The sequence below is a fragment of the Salvelinus namaycush genome, unplaced genomic scaffold (genome assembly GCF_016432855.1).
Source record: "Salvelinus namaycush isolate Seneca unplaced genomic scaffold, SaNama_1.0 Scaffold2694, whole genome shotgun sequence".
Classification (NCBI taxonomy): domain Eukaryota; kingdom Metazoa; phylum Chordata; class Actinopteri; order Salmoniformes; family Salmonidae; genus Salvelinus; species Salvelinus namaycush.
In genome coordinates, this window is record NW_024059557.1 from 11,864 (window position 1) to 29,598 (window position 17,735).

A 17,735-nucleotide genomic window follows, 5' to 3' on the forward strand; every position below is an offset into this window, starting at 1 on the left:
TTTTCACACAAGTTCTGAACCGTTCTATTCTCATAGTCTCTACAGACTGTAAAGATGAAACAACGCTTGACATTAAACTCTGTGTTGAATAAAATAATAAAGATACAGCGTAATATAACTACATTCTTCTGTTATGAGCGTTGCTACTATCTATACTGACTACAAACCCCTCACTGGCATTCCACACACAGGCTGTACAAATCATTTGCTTACCGCCCCCAATAGATCCACAGACGATGCCATCACTCTGCACACTGCACACACCTCCACTTCGCTGAACTTCAACACTGGGGCCCCACAAGGGGATGAGACGGCCTACAGGGAGGAGGTGAGGGCTCTGAGAGTGTGGTGCCAGGAAAATAACCTTTCACTCAACGTCAACAAAACAAAGGAGATGATGGTGGAAACAGCAGAGGGAGCACCCCCCTATCCACATCTACAGGACCGCAGTGGAAAAGGTGGAAAGCTTCAAGTTCCTCAGCGTACACATCACTGATGATCTGAAATGGTCCACCCACACAGTGTGGTGAAGAAGGTGGAACAGCTTGGCACCTAAAACCCTCAAACTTTTACAAATGCACATTTGAGAGCATCCTGTCGGGCCGTACACCTCTGCTGTCACCCCTCTACCCACCCAGATATATTCATCAGTTCCAGTTCCAGCTGAAGCTTCATCTTGTTATAACTGTAAGGGGTGCGTACTGGCGGCAGAGAAGTCAGACGCAGGAGAGCAAAAACTGCTCAGTTTAATCATAAAAAACACCGGAAAACAGAACAATCAATAAATGTGTACAAATCCCGACGCACACCAGACATAAAGTGCACAAGCACTTACAACAACCGATTCCGGACAAGGACATGGGGGGGAACAGAGGGTTAAATACACAACATGTAATGAATGGAATTGGAACCAGGTGTGTTGAAAGACAAGACAAAAAACAAATGTAAAATTAAAGGTGGATTGGCAATGGCTAGAAGACCGGTGACGTCGACCGCCGAACGTCGCCCGAACAAGGAGAGGGACAGACTTCGGAAGAAGTCGTGACAATAACCTCAGATTAACCTGAAGCCTTGTAGTCGCAGTAGATGACAGACAGACGGTAGAAGTTCAGAATGACCACCAGGAAGTTCTTGATGGCAAAGAAGATGAGCATCTGGTGTATGACGTGGAAGTAGAGGATGAGGGTGAGGCGGACCACCAGGAAGGGTCCGTCCTGGATGAAGAGGCTCTCCACCATGCTCCAGATATCTGTTCTTAGTCTGGCCAGCAGAGACACACCCTGATTCCCCTCGGAGTATTCATCAGGTCTGGAGGTAGACACTGGGGAGAGAAGAGACATTGGTCAACTGGTCATGTGGGATAAGTTAGTGACATTGAAATCCACATCTGTGTCTAAATATCGCCACATGCATACATACTGACTGAATAAAATAAATATATTTGCGGTGGGGTCCCAAGAAATTCTGGTGGAAAAATATTGTCGTTACCATAATTCCCTGTATAACAGTGCAATAACATTATGGTTACCATAATTCCCTGTATAACAGAGCAATAATATTATGGTTACCATAATTCCCTGTATAACAGTGCAATAACATTATGGTTACCATAATTCCCTGTATAACAGAGCAATAATATTATGGTTACCATAATTCCCTGTATAACAGAGCAAGCAGAAATTTGCATCCTGTAGCACAAACGCAAAAACGTTTTTGGACACTGTAAAGTCCATGGAGAATAAGAGCACCTCCTCCCAGCTGCCCACTGCACTGAGGCTAGGAAACACTGTTACTACCGATAAATCCACAATAATTGTGAATTTCAATAAGCATTTTTCTACGGCTGGCCATGCTTTCCACCTGGCTACCCCTACCCCGGTCAACAGCCCTGCGCTCCCCGCAGCAACTCGCCCAAACCTCCCCCACTTCTCCTTCACCCAAATCCAGATAGCTGATGTTCTGAAAGAGCTGCAGAATCTGGACCCCTACAAATCAGCCGGGCTAGACAATCTGGACCCTCTCTTTCTAAAATGATCTGCAGAAATTGTTGCAACCCCTATTACTAGCCTGTTCAACCTCTCTTTCGTATCGTCTGACATTCCCATAGATTGGAAAGCTTCTGTGGTCATCCTCCTCTTCAAAGGGGGAGACACTCTAGACCCAATTGCTACAGACCTATATCTATTCTACCCTGTCTTTCTAAGGTCTTCGAAAGCCAAGTTAACAAACAGATTACCAACCATTTAGAATCCCACCGTACCTTCTCCGCTATGCAATCTGGTTTCAGAGCTGGTCATGGGTGCACCTCAGCCATGCTCAAGGTCCTAAACGACATCATAACCGCCATCGATAAGAGACATTACTGTGCAGCCGTATTCATCGACCTGGCTAAGGCTTTCGACTCTGTCAATCACAACATTCTATTTGGCAGACTCGGCAGCCTTTGTTTCTCAAATGATTGCCTCGCCTGGTTTACCAACTACTTCTCTGTTAGTGTTCAGTGTGACAAATCGGAGGGCCTGTTGTCTGGACCTCTGGCGGTCTCTGGGGGTGCCACAGGGTTCAATTCTCGGGCCGACTCTCTTCTCTGTATACATCAATGATGTTGCTCTCGCTGCTGGTGATTCTCTGATCCGCCTCTACGCAGACGACACCATTCTGTGTACTTCTGGCCCTTCTTTGGACACTGTTTTAACAAATCTCCAGATGAGCTTCAATTCCATACAACTCTCCTTCTGTGGCCTCCAACTGCTCTTAAATGCAAGTAAAACTAAATGCATGCTATTCAACCGATCGCTGCCCGCACCTGCCCACCAACATCACTACTCTGGACGGTTCTGACTTAGAATATGTGGACAACTACAAATACCTAGGTGTCTGGTTAGACTGTAAACTCTCCTTCCAGACATTAAACATCTCCAATCCAAAATTAAATCTAGAATCGGCTTCCTATTTCGCACCAAAGCATCCTTCACTCATGCTGCCAAACATACCCTCGTAAAACTGACCATCCTACCAATCCTCAACTTCGGTGATGTCATTTACAAAATAGCCTCCAATACTGTACTCAGCAAATTGGATGCAGTCTATCACAGTGCCATCCGTTTTGTCACCAAAGACCCATATACTACCCACCACTGCAACCTGTATGTTCTAGTCGGATGGCCCTCGCTTCATACTCGTCGCCAAACCCACTGGCTCCAGGTCATCTACAAGTCTCTGCTAGGTAAAGCCCCGCCTTATCTCAGCTCACTGGTCACCATAGCAGCACCCACCCGTAGCACGCGCTCCAGCAGGTATATCTCACTGGTCACCGACCAAAGCGAAATCTTGCTTTGGCCGCCTCTCCTTCCAGTTCTCTGCTGCCAATGACTGGAACGAACTGCAAAAATCTCTGAAGCTGGAGACTCTTACCTACCTCACTAGCTTTAAGCACCAGCTGCCAGAGCAGCTCACAGATCACTGCACCTGTACATAGCTCATCTGTAAATAGCCCATCCAATCCACCTCATCCCCATACTGTATTTATTTATTTATCTTGCTCCTTTGCACCCCAGTATCTCTACTTGCACATTCATCTTCTGCACATCCTACCATTCCAGTGTTTAATTGCTATATTGTAATTACTTCGCCACCGTGGCCTATTTATTGCCTTACCTCCCTTATCTTACCTCATTTGCACACACGGTATATCGATTTTTCTACTGTATTATTGATTGTATGTTTGTTTATTCCATGTGTAACTCTGTGTTTATGTCGCACTGCTTTGCTTTATCTTGACAAGGTCGCAGTTGCAAATGAGAACTTGTTCTCAACTAGCCTAGCCGGTTAAATAAAGGTTAAATCATTTTTTACAGAAAAAAAATTATAATAACATTATGGTTACCGTAATCCCCTGTATAACAGAGCAATAACATTATGGTTACCGTAATCCCCTGTATAACAGAGCAATAACATTATGGTTACTGTAATTCCCTGTATAACAGAGCAAAAGCATTATGGTTACCGTAATTCCCTGTACAACAGAGCAATAACATTATGGTTACCGTAACCATAAGAAGAGCCAGTATAGAAACACACAGTACCTGACAGGTGGAGAGGAAACTGGAACATACTCCACGTCCAGACTCCTAGGATGACGTACACCATGCTGGGACTGCTGTCCCTGTGGGAGACGTGGTTTAACATTGTTAAGGGTGTGACGTACACCACGCTGGGACTGCTGTCCCTGTGGGAGACGTGGTTTAACATTGTTAAGGGTGTGACGTACACCACGCTGGGACTGCTGTCCCTGTGGGAGACGTGGTTTAACATGGTTAAGGGTGTGACGTACACCACGCTGGGACTGCTGTCCCTGTGGGAGACGTGGTTTAACATTGTTAAGGGTGTGACGTACACCACGCTGGGACTGCTGTCCCTGTGGGAGACGTGGTTTAACATTGTTAAGGGTGTGGCGTACACCACGCTGGGACTGCTGTCCCTGTGGGAGACGTGGTTTAACATTGTTAAGGGTGTGACGTACACCACGCTGGGACTGCTGTCCCTGTGGGAGACGTGGTTTAACATTGTTAAGGGTGTGACGTACACCACGCTGGGACTCCTGTCCCTGTGGGAGACGTGGTTTAACATTGTTAAGGGTGTGACGTACACCACGCTGGGACTGCTGTCCCTGTGGGAGACGTGGTTTAACATTGTTAAGGGTGTGACGTACACCACGCTGGGACTGCTGTCCCTGTGGGAGACGTGGTTTAACATTGTTAAGGGTGTGACGTACACCAAGCTGGGACTGCTGTCCCTGTGGGAGACGTGGTTTAACATTGTTAAGGGTGTGACGTACACCACGCTGGGACTGCTGTCCCTGTGGGAGACGTGGTTTAACATTGTTAAGGGTGTGACGTACACCACGCTGGGACTGCTGTCCCTGTGGGAGACGTGGTTTAACATTGTTAAGGGTGTGGCGTACACCACGCTGGGACTGCTGTCCCTGTGGGAGACGTGGTTTAACATTGTTAAGGGTGTGACGTACACCACGCTGGGACTGCTGTCCCTGTGGGAGACGTGGTTTAACATTGTTAAGGGTGTGACGTACACCACGCTGGGACTCCTGTCCCTGTGGGAGACGTGGTTTAACATTGTTAAGGGTGTGACGTACACCACGCTGGGACTGCTGTCCCTGTGGGAGACGTGGTTTAACATTGTTAAGGGTGTGACGTACACCACGCTGGGACTGCTGTCCCTGTGGGAGACGTGGTTTAACATTGTTAAGGGTGTGACGTACACCACGCTGGGACTGCTGTCCCTGTGGGAGACGTGGTTTAACATTGTTAAGGGTGTGACGTACACCACGCTGGGACTGCTGTCCCTGTGGGAGACGTGGTTTAACATTGTTAAGGGTGTGACGTACACCAAGCTGGGACTGCTGTCCCTGTGGGAGACGTGGTTTAACATTGTTAAGGGTGTGTTGTTCAGTCTGTTAGTGTTCATTATGGAATTGTCATGGTACTGTAGCCTGGGTCCAGTCTGTTAGTGTTCATTATGGAATTGTCATGGTACTGTAGCCTGGGTCCAGTCTGTTAGTGTTCCTTATGGAATTGTCATGGTACTGTAGCCTGGGTCCAGTCTGTTAGTGTTCCTTATGGAATTGTCATGGTACTGTAGCCTGGGTCCAGTCTGTTAGTGTTCCTTATGGAATTGTCATGGTACTGTAGCCTGGGTCCAGTCTGTTAGTGTTCATTATGGAATTGTCATGGTACTGTAGCCTGGGTCCAGTCTGTTAGTGTTCATTATGGAATTGTCATGGTACTGTAGCCTGGGTCCAGTCTGTTAGTGTTCATTATGGAATTGTCATGGTACTGTAGCCTGGGTCCAGTCTGTTAGTGTTCCTTATGGAATTGTCATGGTACTGTAGCCTGGGTCCAGTCTGTTAGTGTTCCTTATGGAATTGTCATGGTACTGTAGCCTGGGTCCAGTCTGTTAGTGTTCATTATGGAATTGTCATGGTACTATAGCCTGGGTCCAGTCTGTTAGTGTTCATTATGGAATTGTCATGGTACTGTAGCCTGGGTCCAGTCTGTTAGTGTTCATTATGGAATTGTCATGGTACTGTAGCCTGGGTCCAGTCTGTTAGTGTTCCTTATGGAATTGTCATGGTACTGTAGCCTGGGTCCAGTCTGTTAGTGTTCCTTATGGAATTGTCATGGTACTGTAGCCTGGGTCCAGTCTGTTAGTGTTCATTATGGAATTGTCATGGTGCTGTAGCCTGGGTCCAGTCTGTTAGTGTTCATTATGGAATTGTCATGGTACTGTAGCCTGGGTCCAGTCTGTTAGTGTTCATTATGGAATTGTCATGGTACTGTAGCCTGGGTCCAGTCTGTTAGTGTTCATTATGGAATTGTCATGGTACTGTAGCCTGGGTCCAGTCTGTTAGTGTTCATTATGGAATTGTCATGGTACTGTAGCCTGGGTCCAGTCTGTTATTGTTCATTATGGAATTGTCATGGTACTGTAGCCTGGGTCCAGTCTGTTAGTGTTCATTATGGAATTGTCATGGTACTGTAGCCTGGGTCCAGTCTGTTAGTGTTCATTATGGAATTGTCATGGTACTGTAGCCTGGGTCCAGTCTGTTTCTGTTCCTTATGGAATTGTCATGGTACTGTAGCCTGGGTCCAGTCTGTTAGTGTTCATTATGGAATTGTCATGGTACTGTAGCCTGGGTCCAGTCTGTTAGTGTTCATTATGGAATTGTCATGGTACTGTAGCCTGGGTCCAGTCTGTTAGTGTTCCTTATGGAATTGTCATGGTACTGTAGCCTGGGTCCAGTCTGTTAGTGTTCATTATGGAATTGTCATGGTACTGTAGCCTGGGTCCAGTCTGTTTCTGTTCCTTATGGAATTGTCATGGTACTGTAGCCTGGGTCCAGTCTGTTAGTGTTCATTATGGAATTGTCATGGTACTGTAGCCTGGGTCCAGTCTGTTAGTGTTCATTATGGAATTGTCATGGTACTGTAGCCTGGGTCCAGTCTGTTAGTGTTCCTTATGGAATTGTCATGGTACTGTAGCCTGGGTCCAGTCTGTTAGTGTTCATTATGGAATTGTCATGGTACTGTAGCCTGGGTCCAGTCTGTTAGTGTTCATTATGGAATTGTCATGGTACTGTAGCCTGGGTCCAGTCTGTTAGTGTTCCTTATGGAATTGTCATGGTACTGTAGCCTGGGTCCAGTCTGTTAGTGTTCATTATGGAATTGTCATGGTACTGTAGCCTGGGTCCAGTCTGTGTCTGTTCCTTATGGAATTGTCATGGTACTGTAGCCTGGGTCCAGTCTGTTAGTGTTCATTATGGAATTGTCATGGTACTGTAGCCTGGGTCCAGTCTGTTAGTGTTCCTTATGGAATTGTCATGGTACTGTAGCCTGGGTCCAGTCTGTTAGTGTTCATTATGGAATTGTCATGGTACTGTAGCCTGGGTCCAGTCTGTTAGTGTTCATTATGGAATTGTCATGGTACTGTAGCCTGGGTCCAGTCTGTGTCTGTTCCTTATGGAATTGTCATGGTACTGTAGCCTGGGTCCAGTCTGTTTCTGTTCCTTATGGAATTGTCATGGTACTGTAGCCTGGGTCCAGTCTGTGTCTGTTCCTTATGGAATTGTCATGGTACTGTAGCCTGGGTCCAGTCTGTTAGTGTTCATTATGGAATTGTCATGGTACTGTAGCCTGGGTCCAGTCTGTGTCTGTTCCTTATGGAATTGTCATGGTACTGTAGCCTGGGTCCAGTCTGTTAGTGTTCCTTATGGAATTGTCATGGTACTGTAGCCTGGGTCCAGTCTGTTAGTGTTCATTATGGAATTGTCATGGTACTGTAGCCTGGGTCCAGTCTGTTAGTGTTCATTATGGAATTGTCATGGTACTGTAGCCTGGGTCCAGTCTGTTAGTGTTCATTATTTAATTGTCATGGTACTGTAGCCTGGGTCCAGTCTGTTAGTGTTCATTATGGAATTGTCATGGTACTGTAGCCTGGGTCCAGTCTGTTAGTGTTCCTTATGGAATTGTCATGGTACTGTAGCCTGGGTCCAGTCTGTTAGTGTTCATTATGGAATTGTCATGGTACTGTAGCCTGGGTCCAGTCTGTTAGTGTTCATTATGGAATTGTCATGGTACTGTAGCCTGGGTCCAGTCTGTTAGTGTTCATTATGGAATTGTCATGGTACTGTAGCCTGGGTCCAGTCTGTTAGTGTTCCTTATGGAATTGTCATGGTACTGTAGCCTGGGTCCAGTCTGTGTCTGTTCCTTATGGAATTGTCATGGTACTGTAGCCTGGGTCCAGTCTGTTAGTGTTCCTTATGGAATTGTCATGGTACTGTAGCCTGGGTCCAGTCTGTTAGTGTTCATTATGGAATTGTCATGGTACTGTAGCCTGGGTCCAGTCTGTGTCTGTTCCTTATGGAATTGTCATGGTACTGTAGCCTGGGTCCAGTCTGTTAGTGTTCCTTATGGAATTGTCATGGTACTGTAGCCTGGGTCCAGTCTGTTAGTGTTCATTATGGATTTGTCATGGTACTGTAGCCTGGGTCCAGTCTGTTAGTGTTCTTTATGGAATTGTCATGGTACTGTAGCCTGGGTCCAGTCTGTTAGTGTTCCTTATGGAATTGTCATGGTACTGTAGCCTGGGTCCAGTCTGTTAGTGTTCATTATGGAATTGTCATGGTACTGTAGCCTGGGTCCAGTCTGTTAGTGGTCATTATGGAATTGTCATGGTACTGTAGCCTGGGTCCAGTCTGTGTCTGTTCATTATGGATTTGTCATGGTACTGTAGCCTGGGTCCAGTCTGTCTGTTCATTATGGATTTGTCATGGTACTGTAGACTGGGTCCAGTCTGTTAGTGTTCATTATGGAATTGTCATGGTACTGTAGCCTGGGTCCAGTCTGTTAGTGTTCCTTATGGAATTGTCATGGTACTGTAGCCTGGGTCCAGTCTGTTAGTGTTCATTATGGAATTGTCATGGTACTGTAGACTGGGTCCAGTCTGTTAGTGTTCCTTATGGAATTGTCATGGTACTGTAGCCTGGGTCCAGTCTGTTAGTGTTCATTATTGAATTGTCATGGTACTGTAGCCTGGGTCCAGTCTGTTAGTGTTCCTTATGGAATTGTCATGGTACTGTAGCCTGGGTCCAGTCTGTTAGTGTTCATTATGGAATTGTCATGGTACTGTAGCCTGGGTCCAGTCTGTTAGTGTTCCTTATGGAATTGTCATGGTACTGTAGCCTGGGTCCAGTCTGTTAGTGTTCCTTATGGAATTGTCATGGTACTGTAGCCTGGGTCCAGTCTGTTAGTGTTCATTATGGAATTGTCATGGTACTGTAGCCTGGGTCCAGTCTGTTAGTGTTCCTTATGGAATTGTCATGGTACTGTAGCCTGGGTCCAGTCTGTTAGTGTTCCTTATGGAATTGTCATGGTACTGTAGCCTGGGTCCAGTCTGTTAGTGTTCCTTATGGAATTGTCATGGTACTGTAGCCTGGGTCCAGTCTGTTAGTGTTCATTATGGAATTGTCATGGTACTGTAGCCTGGGTCCAGTCTGTTAGTGTTCCTTATGGAATTGTCATGGTACTGTAGCCTGGGTCCAGTCTGTTAGTGTTCATTATGGAATTGTCATGGTACTGTAGCCTGGGTCCAGTCTGTTAGTGTTCATTATGGAATTGTCATGGTACTGTAGCCTGGGCCCAGTCTGTTAGTGTTCCTTATGGAATTGTCATGGTACTGTAGCCTGGGTCCAGTCTGTTAGTGTTCATTACGGAATTGTCATGGTACTGTAGCCTGGGTCCAGTCTGTTAGTGTTCATTATGGAATTGTCATGGTACTGTAGCCTGGGTCCAGTCTGTTAGTGTTCATTATGGAATTGTCATGGTACTGTAGCCTGGGTCCAGTCTGTTAGTGTTCCTTATGGAATTGTCATGGTACTGTAGCCTGGGTCCAGTCTGTTAGTGTTCATTATGGAATTGTCATGGTACTGTAGCCTGGGTCCAGTCTGTTAGTGTTCATTATGGAATTGTCATGGTACTGTAGCCTGGGTCCAGTCTGTTACTGTTCATTATGGAATTGTCATGGTACTGTAGCCTGGGTCCAGTCTGTTAGTGTTCATTATGGAATTGTCATGGTACTGTAGCCTGGGTCCAGTCTGTTAGTGTTCCTTATGGAATTGTCATGGTACTGTAGCCTGGGTCCAGTCTGTTAGTGTTCATTATGGAATTGTCATGGTACTGTAGCCTGGGTCCAGTCTGTTAGTGTTCCTTATGGAATTGTCATGGTACTGTAGCCTGGGTCCAGTCTGTTAGTGTTCATTATGGAATTGTCATGGTACTGTAGCCTGGGTCCAGTCTGTTAGTGTTCCTTATGGAATTGTCATGGTACTGTAGCCTGGGTCCAGTCTGTGTCTGTTCCTTATGGAATTGTCATGGTACTGTAGCCTGGGTCCAGTCTGTTAGTGTTCATTATGGAATTGTCATGGTACTGTAGCCTGGGTCCAGTCTGTCTGTTCCTTATGGAATTGTCATGGTACTGTAGCCTGGGTCCAGTCTGTTAGTGTTCCTTATGGAATTGTCATGGTACTGTAGCCTGGGTCCAGTCTGTTAGTGTTCATTATTGAATTGTCATGGTACTGTAGCCTGGGTCCAGTCTGTTAGTGTTCCTTATGGAATTGTCATGGTACTGTAGCCTGGGTCCAGTCTGTTAGTGTTCATTATTGAATTGTCATGGTACTGTAGCCTGGGTCCAGTCTGTTAGTGTTCATTATGGAATTGTCATGGTACTGTAGCCTGGGTCCAGTCTGTTAGTGTTCCTTATGGAATTGTCATGGTACTGTAGCCTGGGTCCAGTCTGTTAGTGTTCCTTATGGAATTGTCATGGTACTGTAGCCTGGGTCCAGTCTGTTAGTGTTCATTATGGAATTGTCATGGTACTGTAGCCTGGGTCCAGTCTGTTAGTGTTCATTATGGAATTGTCATGGTACTGTAGCCTGGGTCCAGTCTGTGTCTGTTCCTTATGGAATTGTCATGGTACTGTAGCCTGGGTCCAGTCTGTGTCTGTTCCTTATGGAATTGTCATGGTACTGTAGCCTGGGTCCAGTCTGTTAGTGTTCCTTATGGAATTGTCATGGTACTGTAGCCTGGGTCCAGTCTGTTAGTGTTCATTATGGAATTGTCATGGTACTGTAGCCTGGGTCCAGTCTGTTAGTGTTCATTATGGAATTGTCATGGTACTGTAGCCTGGGTCCAGTCTGTTAGTGTTCCTTATGGAATTGTCATGGTACTTTAGCCTGGATCCAGTCTGTTAGTGTTCCTTATGGAATTGTCATGGTACTGTAGCCTGGGTCCAGTCTGTTAGTGTTCATTATGGAATTGTCATGGTACTGTAGCCTGGGTCCAGTCTGTTAGTGTTCATTATGGAATTGTCATGGTACTGTAGCCTGGGTCCAGTCTGTTTCTGTTCCTTATGGAATTGTCATGGTACTGTAGCCTGGGTCCAGTCTGTTAGTGTTCATTATGGAATTGTCATGGTACTGTAGCCTGGGTCCAGTCTGTTCTGTTCCTTATGGAATTGTCATGGTACTGTAGCCTGGGTCCAGTCTGTTAGTGTTCATTATGGAATTGTCATGGTACTGTAGCCTGGGTCCAGTCTGTTAGTGTTCATTATGGAATTGTCATGGTACTGTAGCCTGGGTCCAGTCTGTTAGTGTTCATTATGGAATTGTCATGGTACTGTAGCCTGGGTCCAGTCTGTTAGTGTTCATTATGGAATTGTCATGGTACTGTAGCCTGGGTCCAGTCTGTTAGTGTTCATTATGGAATTGTCATGGTACTGTAGCCTGGGTCCAGTCTGTTAGTGTTCATTATGGAATTGTCATGGTACTGTAGCCTGGGTCCAGTCTGTTAGTGTTCCTTATGGAATTGTCATGGTACTGTAGCCTGGGTCCAGTCTGTTAGTGTTCATTATGGAATTGTCATGGTACTAGTAGCCTGGGTCCAGTCTGTTAGTGTTCATTATGGAATTGTCATGGTACTGTAGCCTGGGTCCAGTCTGTTAGTGTTCATTATGGAATTGTCATGGTACTGTAGCCTGGGTCCAGTCTGTTAGTGTTCATTATGGAATTGTCATGGTACTGTAGCCTGGGTCCAGTCTGTCTGTTCATTATGGAATTGTCATGGTACTGTAGCCTGGGTCCAGTCTGTTAGTGTTCATTATGGAATTGTCATGGTACTGTAGCCTGGGTCCAGTCTGTTAGTGTTCCTTATGGAATTGTCATGGTACTGTAGCCTGGGTCCAGTCTGTTAGTGTTCCTTATGGAATTGTCATGGTACTGTAGCCTGGGTCCAGTCTGTTAGTGTTCATTATGGAATTGTCATGGTACTGTAGCCTGGGTCCAGTCTGTTAGTGTTCCTTATGGAATTGTCATGGTTCTGTAGCCTGGGTCCAGTCTGTTAGTGTTCATTATGGAATTGTCATGGTACTGTAGCCTGGGTCCAGTCTGTTAGTGTTCCTTATGGAATTGTCATGGTTCTGTAGCCTGGGTCCAGTCTGTTAGTGTTCCTTATGGAATTGTCATGGTACTGTAGCCTGGGTCCAGTCTGTTAGTGTTCATTATGGAATTGTCATGGTACTGTAGCCTGGGTCCAGTCTGTTAGTGTTCCTTATGGAATTGTCATGGTACTGTAGCCTGGGTCCAGTCTGTTAGTGTTCATTATGGAATTGTCATGGTACTGTAGCCTGGGTCCAGTCTGTTAGTGTTCATTATGGAATTGTCATGGTACTGTAGCCTGGGTCCAGTCTGTTAGTGTTCCTTATGGAATTGTCATGGTACTGTAGCCTGGGTCCAGTCTGTTAGTGTTCCTTATGGAATTGTCATGGTACTGTAGCCTGGGTCCAGTCTGTTAGTGTTCATTATGGAATTGTCATGGTACTGTAGCCTGGGTCCAGTCTGTTAGTGTTCATTATTGAATTGTCATGGTACTGTAGCCTGGGTCCAGTCTGTTAGTGTTCCTTATGGAATTGTCATGGTACTGTAGCCTGGGTCCAGTCTGTTAGTGTTCCTTATGGAATTGTCATGGTACTGTAGCCTGGGTCCAGTCTGTTAGTGTTCCTTATGGAATTGTCATGGTACTGTAGCCTGGGTCCAGTCTGTTAGTGTTCCTTATGGAATTGTCATGGTACTGTAGCCTGGGTCCAGTCTGTTAGTGTTCATTATGGAATTGTCATGGTACTGTAGCCTGGGTCCAGTCTGTTAGTGTTCATTATGGAATTGTCATGGTACTGTAGCCTGGGTCCAGTCTGTCTGTTCCTTATGGAATTGTCATGGTACTGTAGCCTGGGTCCAGTCTGTTAGTGTTCATTATGGAATTGTCATGGTACTGTAGCCTGGGTCCAGTCTGTTAGTGTTCCTTATGGAATTGTCATGGTACTGTAGCCTGGGTCCAGTCTGTTAGTGTTCATTATGGAATTGTCATGGTACTGTAGCCTGGGTCCAGACTGTTAGTGTTCATTATGGAATTGTCATGGTACTGTAGCCTGGGTCCAGTCTGTTAGTGTTCATTATGGAATTGTCATGGTACTGTAGCCTGGGTCCAGTCTGTTAGTGTTCCTTATGGAATTGTCATGGTACTGTAGCCTGGATCCAGTCTGTTAGTGTTCCTTATGGAATTGTCATGGTACTGTAGCCTGGGTCCAGTCTGTTAGTGTTCCTTATGGAATTGTCATGGTACTGTAGCCTGGGTCCAGTCTGTTAGTGTTCATTATGGAATTGTCATGGTACTGTAGCCTGGGTCCAGTCTGTGTCTGTTCCTTATGGAATTGTCATGGTACTGTAGCCTGGGTCCAGTCTGTTAGTGTTCATTATGGAATTGTCATGGTACTGTAGCCTGGGTCCAGTCTGTTAGTGTTCATTATGGAATTGTCATGGTACTGTAGCCTGGGTCCAGTCTGTTAGTGTTCCTTATGGAATTGTCATGGTACTGTAGCCTGGGTCCAGTCTGTTAGTGTTCATTATGGAATTGTCATGGTACTGTAGCCTGGGTCCAGTCTGTGTCTGTTCCTTATGGAATTGTCATGGTACTGTAGCCTGGGTCCAGTCTGTTAGTGTTCCTTATGGAATTGTCATGGTACTGTAGCCTGGGTCCAGTCTGTTAGTGTTCATTATGGAATTGTCATGGTACTGTAGCCTGGGTCCAATCTGTTAGTGTTCATTATGGAATTGTCATGGTACTGTAGCCTGGGTCCAGTCTGTTAGTGTTCATTATGGAATTGTCATGGTACTGTAGCCTGGGTCCAGTCTGTTAGTGTTCCTTATGGAATTGTCATGGTACTGTAGCCTGGGTCCAGTCTGTTAGTGTTCATTATGGAATTGTCATGGTACTGTAGCCTGGGTCCAGTCTGTTAGTGTTCATTATGGAATTGTCATGGTACTGTAGCCTGGGTCCAGTCTGTTAGTGTTCCTTATGGAATTGTCATGGTACTGTAGCCTGGGTCCAGTCTGTTAGTGTTCATTATGGAATTGTCATGGTACTGTAGCCTGGGTCCAGTCTGTTAGTGTTCCTTATGGAATTGTCATGGTACTGTAGCCTGGGTCCAGTCTGTTAGTGTTCATTATGGAATTGTCATGGTACTGTAGCCTGGGTCCAGTCTGTTAGTGTTCCTTATGGAATTGTCATGGTACTGTAGCCTGGGTCCAGTCTGTGTCTGTTCCTTATGGAATTGTCATGGTACTGTAGCCTGGGTCCAGTCTGTTAGTGTTCATTATGGAATTGTCATGGTACTGTAGCCTGGGTCCAGTCTGTCTGTTCCTTATGGAATTGTCATGGTACTGTAGCCTGGGTCCAGTCTGTTAGTGTTCCTTATGGAATTGTCATGGTACTGTAGCCTGGGTCCAGTCTGTTAGTGTTCATTATTGAATTGTCATGGTACTGTAGCCTGGGTCCAGTCTGTTAGTGTTCATTATTGAATTGTCATGGTACTGTAGCCTGGGTCCAGTCTGTTAGTGTTCCTTATGGAATTGTCATGGTACTGTAGCCTGGGTCCAGTCTGTTAGTGTTCCTTATGGAATTGTCATGGTACTGTAGCCTGGGTCCAGTCTGTTAGTGTTCATTATGGAATTGTCATGGTACTGTAGCCTGGGTCCAGTCTGTTAGTGTTCATTATGGAATTGTCATGGTACTGTAGCCTGGGTCCAGTCTGTGTCTGTTCCTTATGGAATTGTCATGGTACTGTAGCCTGGGTCCAGTCTGTGTCTGTTCCTTATGGAATTGTCATGGTACTGTAGCCTGGGTCCAGTCTGTTAGTGTTCCTTATGGAATTGTCATGGTACTGTAGCCTGGGTCCAGTCTGTTAGTGTTCATTATGGAATTGTCATGGTACTGTAGCCTGGGTCCAGTCTGTTAGTGTTCATTATGGAATTGTCATGGTACTGTAGCCTGGGTCCAGTCTGTTAGTGTTCCTTATGGAATTGTCATGGTACTGTAGCCTGGGTCCAGTCTGTTTCTGTTCCTTATGGAATTGTCATGGTACTGTAGCCTGGGTCCAGTCTGTTAGTGTTCCTTATGGAATTGTCATGGTACTGTAGCCTGGGTCCAGTCTGTTTCTGTTCCTTATGGAATTGTCATGGTACTGTAGCCTGGGTCCAGTCTGTTAGTGTTCCTTATGGAATTGTCATGGTACTGTAGACTGGGTCCAGTCTGTGTCTGTTCCTTATGGAATTGTCATGGTACTGTAGACTGGGTCCAGTCTGTGTCTGTTCCTTATGGAATTGTCATGGTACTGTAGCCTGGGTCCAGTCTGTTAGTGTTCCTTATGGAATTGTCATGGTACTGTAGACTGGGTCCAGTCTGTGTCTGTTCCTTATGGAATTGTCATGGTACTGTAGACTGGGTCCAGTCTGTTAGTGTTCATTATGGAATTGTCATGGTACTGTAGCCTGGGTCCAGTCTGTGTCTGTTCCTTATGGAATTGTCATGCCAAGAGTGCAGAAACAGACTGGCACACAGGCTACATATATTGTCTACTGACTTAAAATATCTACATCAGACAGTATCTCTGAGGTCAGGGGTTAGAGGTCAGTGTTTAGGGACTCACTTGACATCCAACAGTGTCTCTGAGGTAAACTCCAGGATGTCAGCGGCAGTGCCTATGAAGTGGAGGAGGAGCTGAGACAGTTCATCCCTGGTCACCCCTCCTGCTATTGGGAGAAGCCACTTCCCTACGACCAGCAGGATTAACAGGATCTGGTGCAGCGCCAGGATCCAGTTATCACACACTGACGACAACAGAGATACTGAACCCTGTGTGGCCAACCAGAGACACATCGTGGTTAGTATAACTGATTAGAGGTTATTAACGGTTAGTATAACTGATTAGAGGTTATTAATGGTTAGTATAACTGATTAGAGGTTATTAACGGTTAGTATAACTGATTAGAGGTTATTAATGGTTAGTATAACTGATTAGAGGTTATTAATGGTTAGTATAACTGATTAGAGGTTATTAACGGTTAGTATAACTGATTAGAGGTTATTAATGGTTAGTATAACTGATTAGAGGTTATTAACGGTTAGTATAACTGATTAGAGGTTATTAATGGTTAGTATAACTGATTAGAGGTTATTAATGGTTAGTATAACTGATTAGAGGTTATTAATGGTTAGTATAACTGATTAGAGGTTATTAATGGTTAGTATAACTGATTAGAGGTTATTAATGGTTAGTATAACTGATTAGAGGTTATTAATGGTTAGTATAACTGATTAGAGGTTATTAATGGTTAGTATAACTGATTAGAGGTTATTAATGGTTAGTATAACTGATTAGAGGTTATTAACGGCTAGGTAACTCCAACCAGAGAGACACATTGTGGTTAGTATAACTGATTAGAGGTTATTAACGGCTAGGTAACTCCAACCAGAGAGACACATTGTGGTTAGTATAACTGATTAGAGGTTATTAATGGTTAGTATAACTGATTAGAGGTTATTAATGGTTAGTATAACTGATTAGAGGTTATTAACGGCTAGGTAACTGATTAGAGGTTATTAATGGTTAGTATAACTGATTAGAGGTTATTAATGGCTAGGTAACTCCAACCAGAGAGACACATCGTGGTTAGTATAACTGATTAGAGGTTATTAATGGTTAGTATAACTGATTAGAGGTTATTAATGGTTAGTATAACTGATTAGAGGTTATTAATGGTTAGGTAACTGACTAGAGGTTATTAGTGGTTAGGTAACTGATTAGTGGTTATTGATGGTTAGGTAACTGACTAGAGGTTATTAACGGTTAGTATAACTGATTAGAGGTTATTAATGGTTAGTATAACTGATTAGAGGTTATTAATGGTTAGTATAACTGATTAGAGGTTATTAATGGTTAGGTAACTGATTAGAGGTTATTAGTGGTTAGGTAACTGATTAGAGGTTATTGATGGTTAGGTAACTGACTAGAGGTTATTAATGGTTAGTATAACTGATTAGAGGTTATTAATGGTTAGTTTAACTGATTAGAGGTTATTAATGTGTCACGGCCCTTGCACATTTTCGAACAAAACATAAATGTATTGTATAACATGATGTTATAAGACTGTCATCTGATGAAGTTGTTCAAAGGTTAGTGATTATTTTTATCTCTATTTGTGGGTTTTGTGAAAGCTATCTTTGCGGTGAAAAAAGGGCGTTGTGTTTTGGGCTATTGTGGTGAGCTAACATAAA

At 44.7% G+C, this 17,735-nt stretch overlaps 1 protein-coding gene across 1 annotated transcript; it reads right to left on the minus strand.

The window, feature by feature from the left end:
• Window positions 1–925: 925 nt before the first annotated feature.
• Window positions 926–16,878, minus strand: LOC120039394 (transmembrane protein 26-like). The gene is made up of 3 exons (XM_038984822.1): window positions 16,108–16,878; window positions 4,086–4,165; window positions 926–1,321 (listed from the first exon to the last, which is right to left on the minus strand). Exons 1-3 carry the CDS (start codon window positions 16,335–16,337, stop codon window positions 1,059–1,061), a joined length of 573 nt encoding a protein of 190 aa, XP_038840750.1. The 5' UTR covers window positions 16,338–16,878; the 3' UTR covers window positions 926–1,058.
• Window positions 16,879–17,735: the final 857 nt, after the last annotated feature.

Coding starts and splice junctions, on each gene's coding strand:
- LOC120039394 (XM_038984822.1), bottom strand. CDS start 16,337: ATGTGTCTCTGGTTGGCCACACAGGGTTCAGTATCTCTGTTGTCGTCA. Junction 4,166..16,107: donor GAGACACTGTTGGATGTCAA/GTGAGTCCCTAA, acceptor CGTCTCCCACAG/GGACAGCAGTCCCAGCATGG. Junction 1,322..4,085: donor GTTTCCTCTCCACCTGTCAG/GTACTGTGTGTT, acceptor TTCTCTCCCCAG/TGTCTACCTCCAGACCTGAT.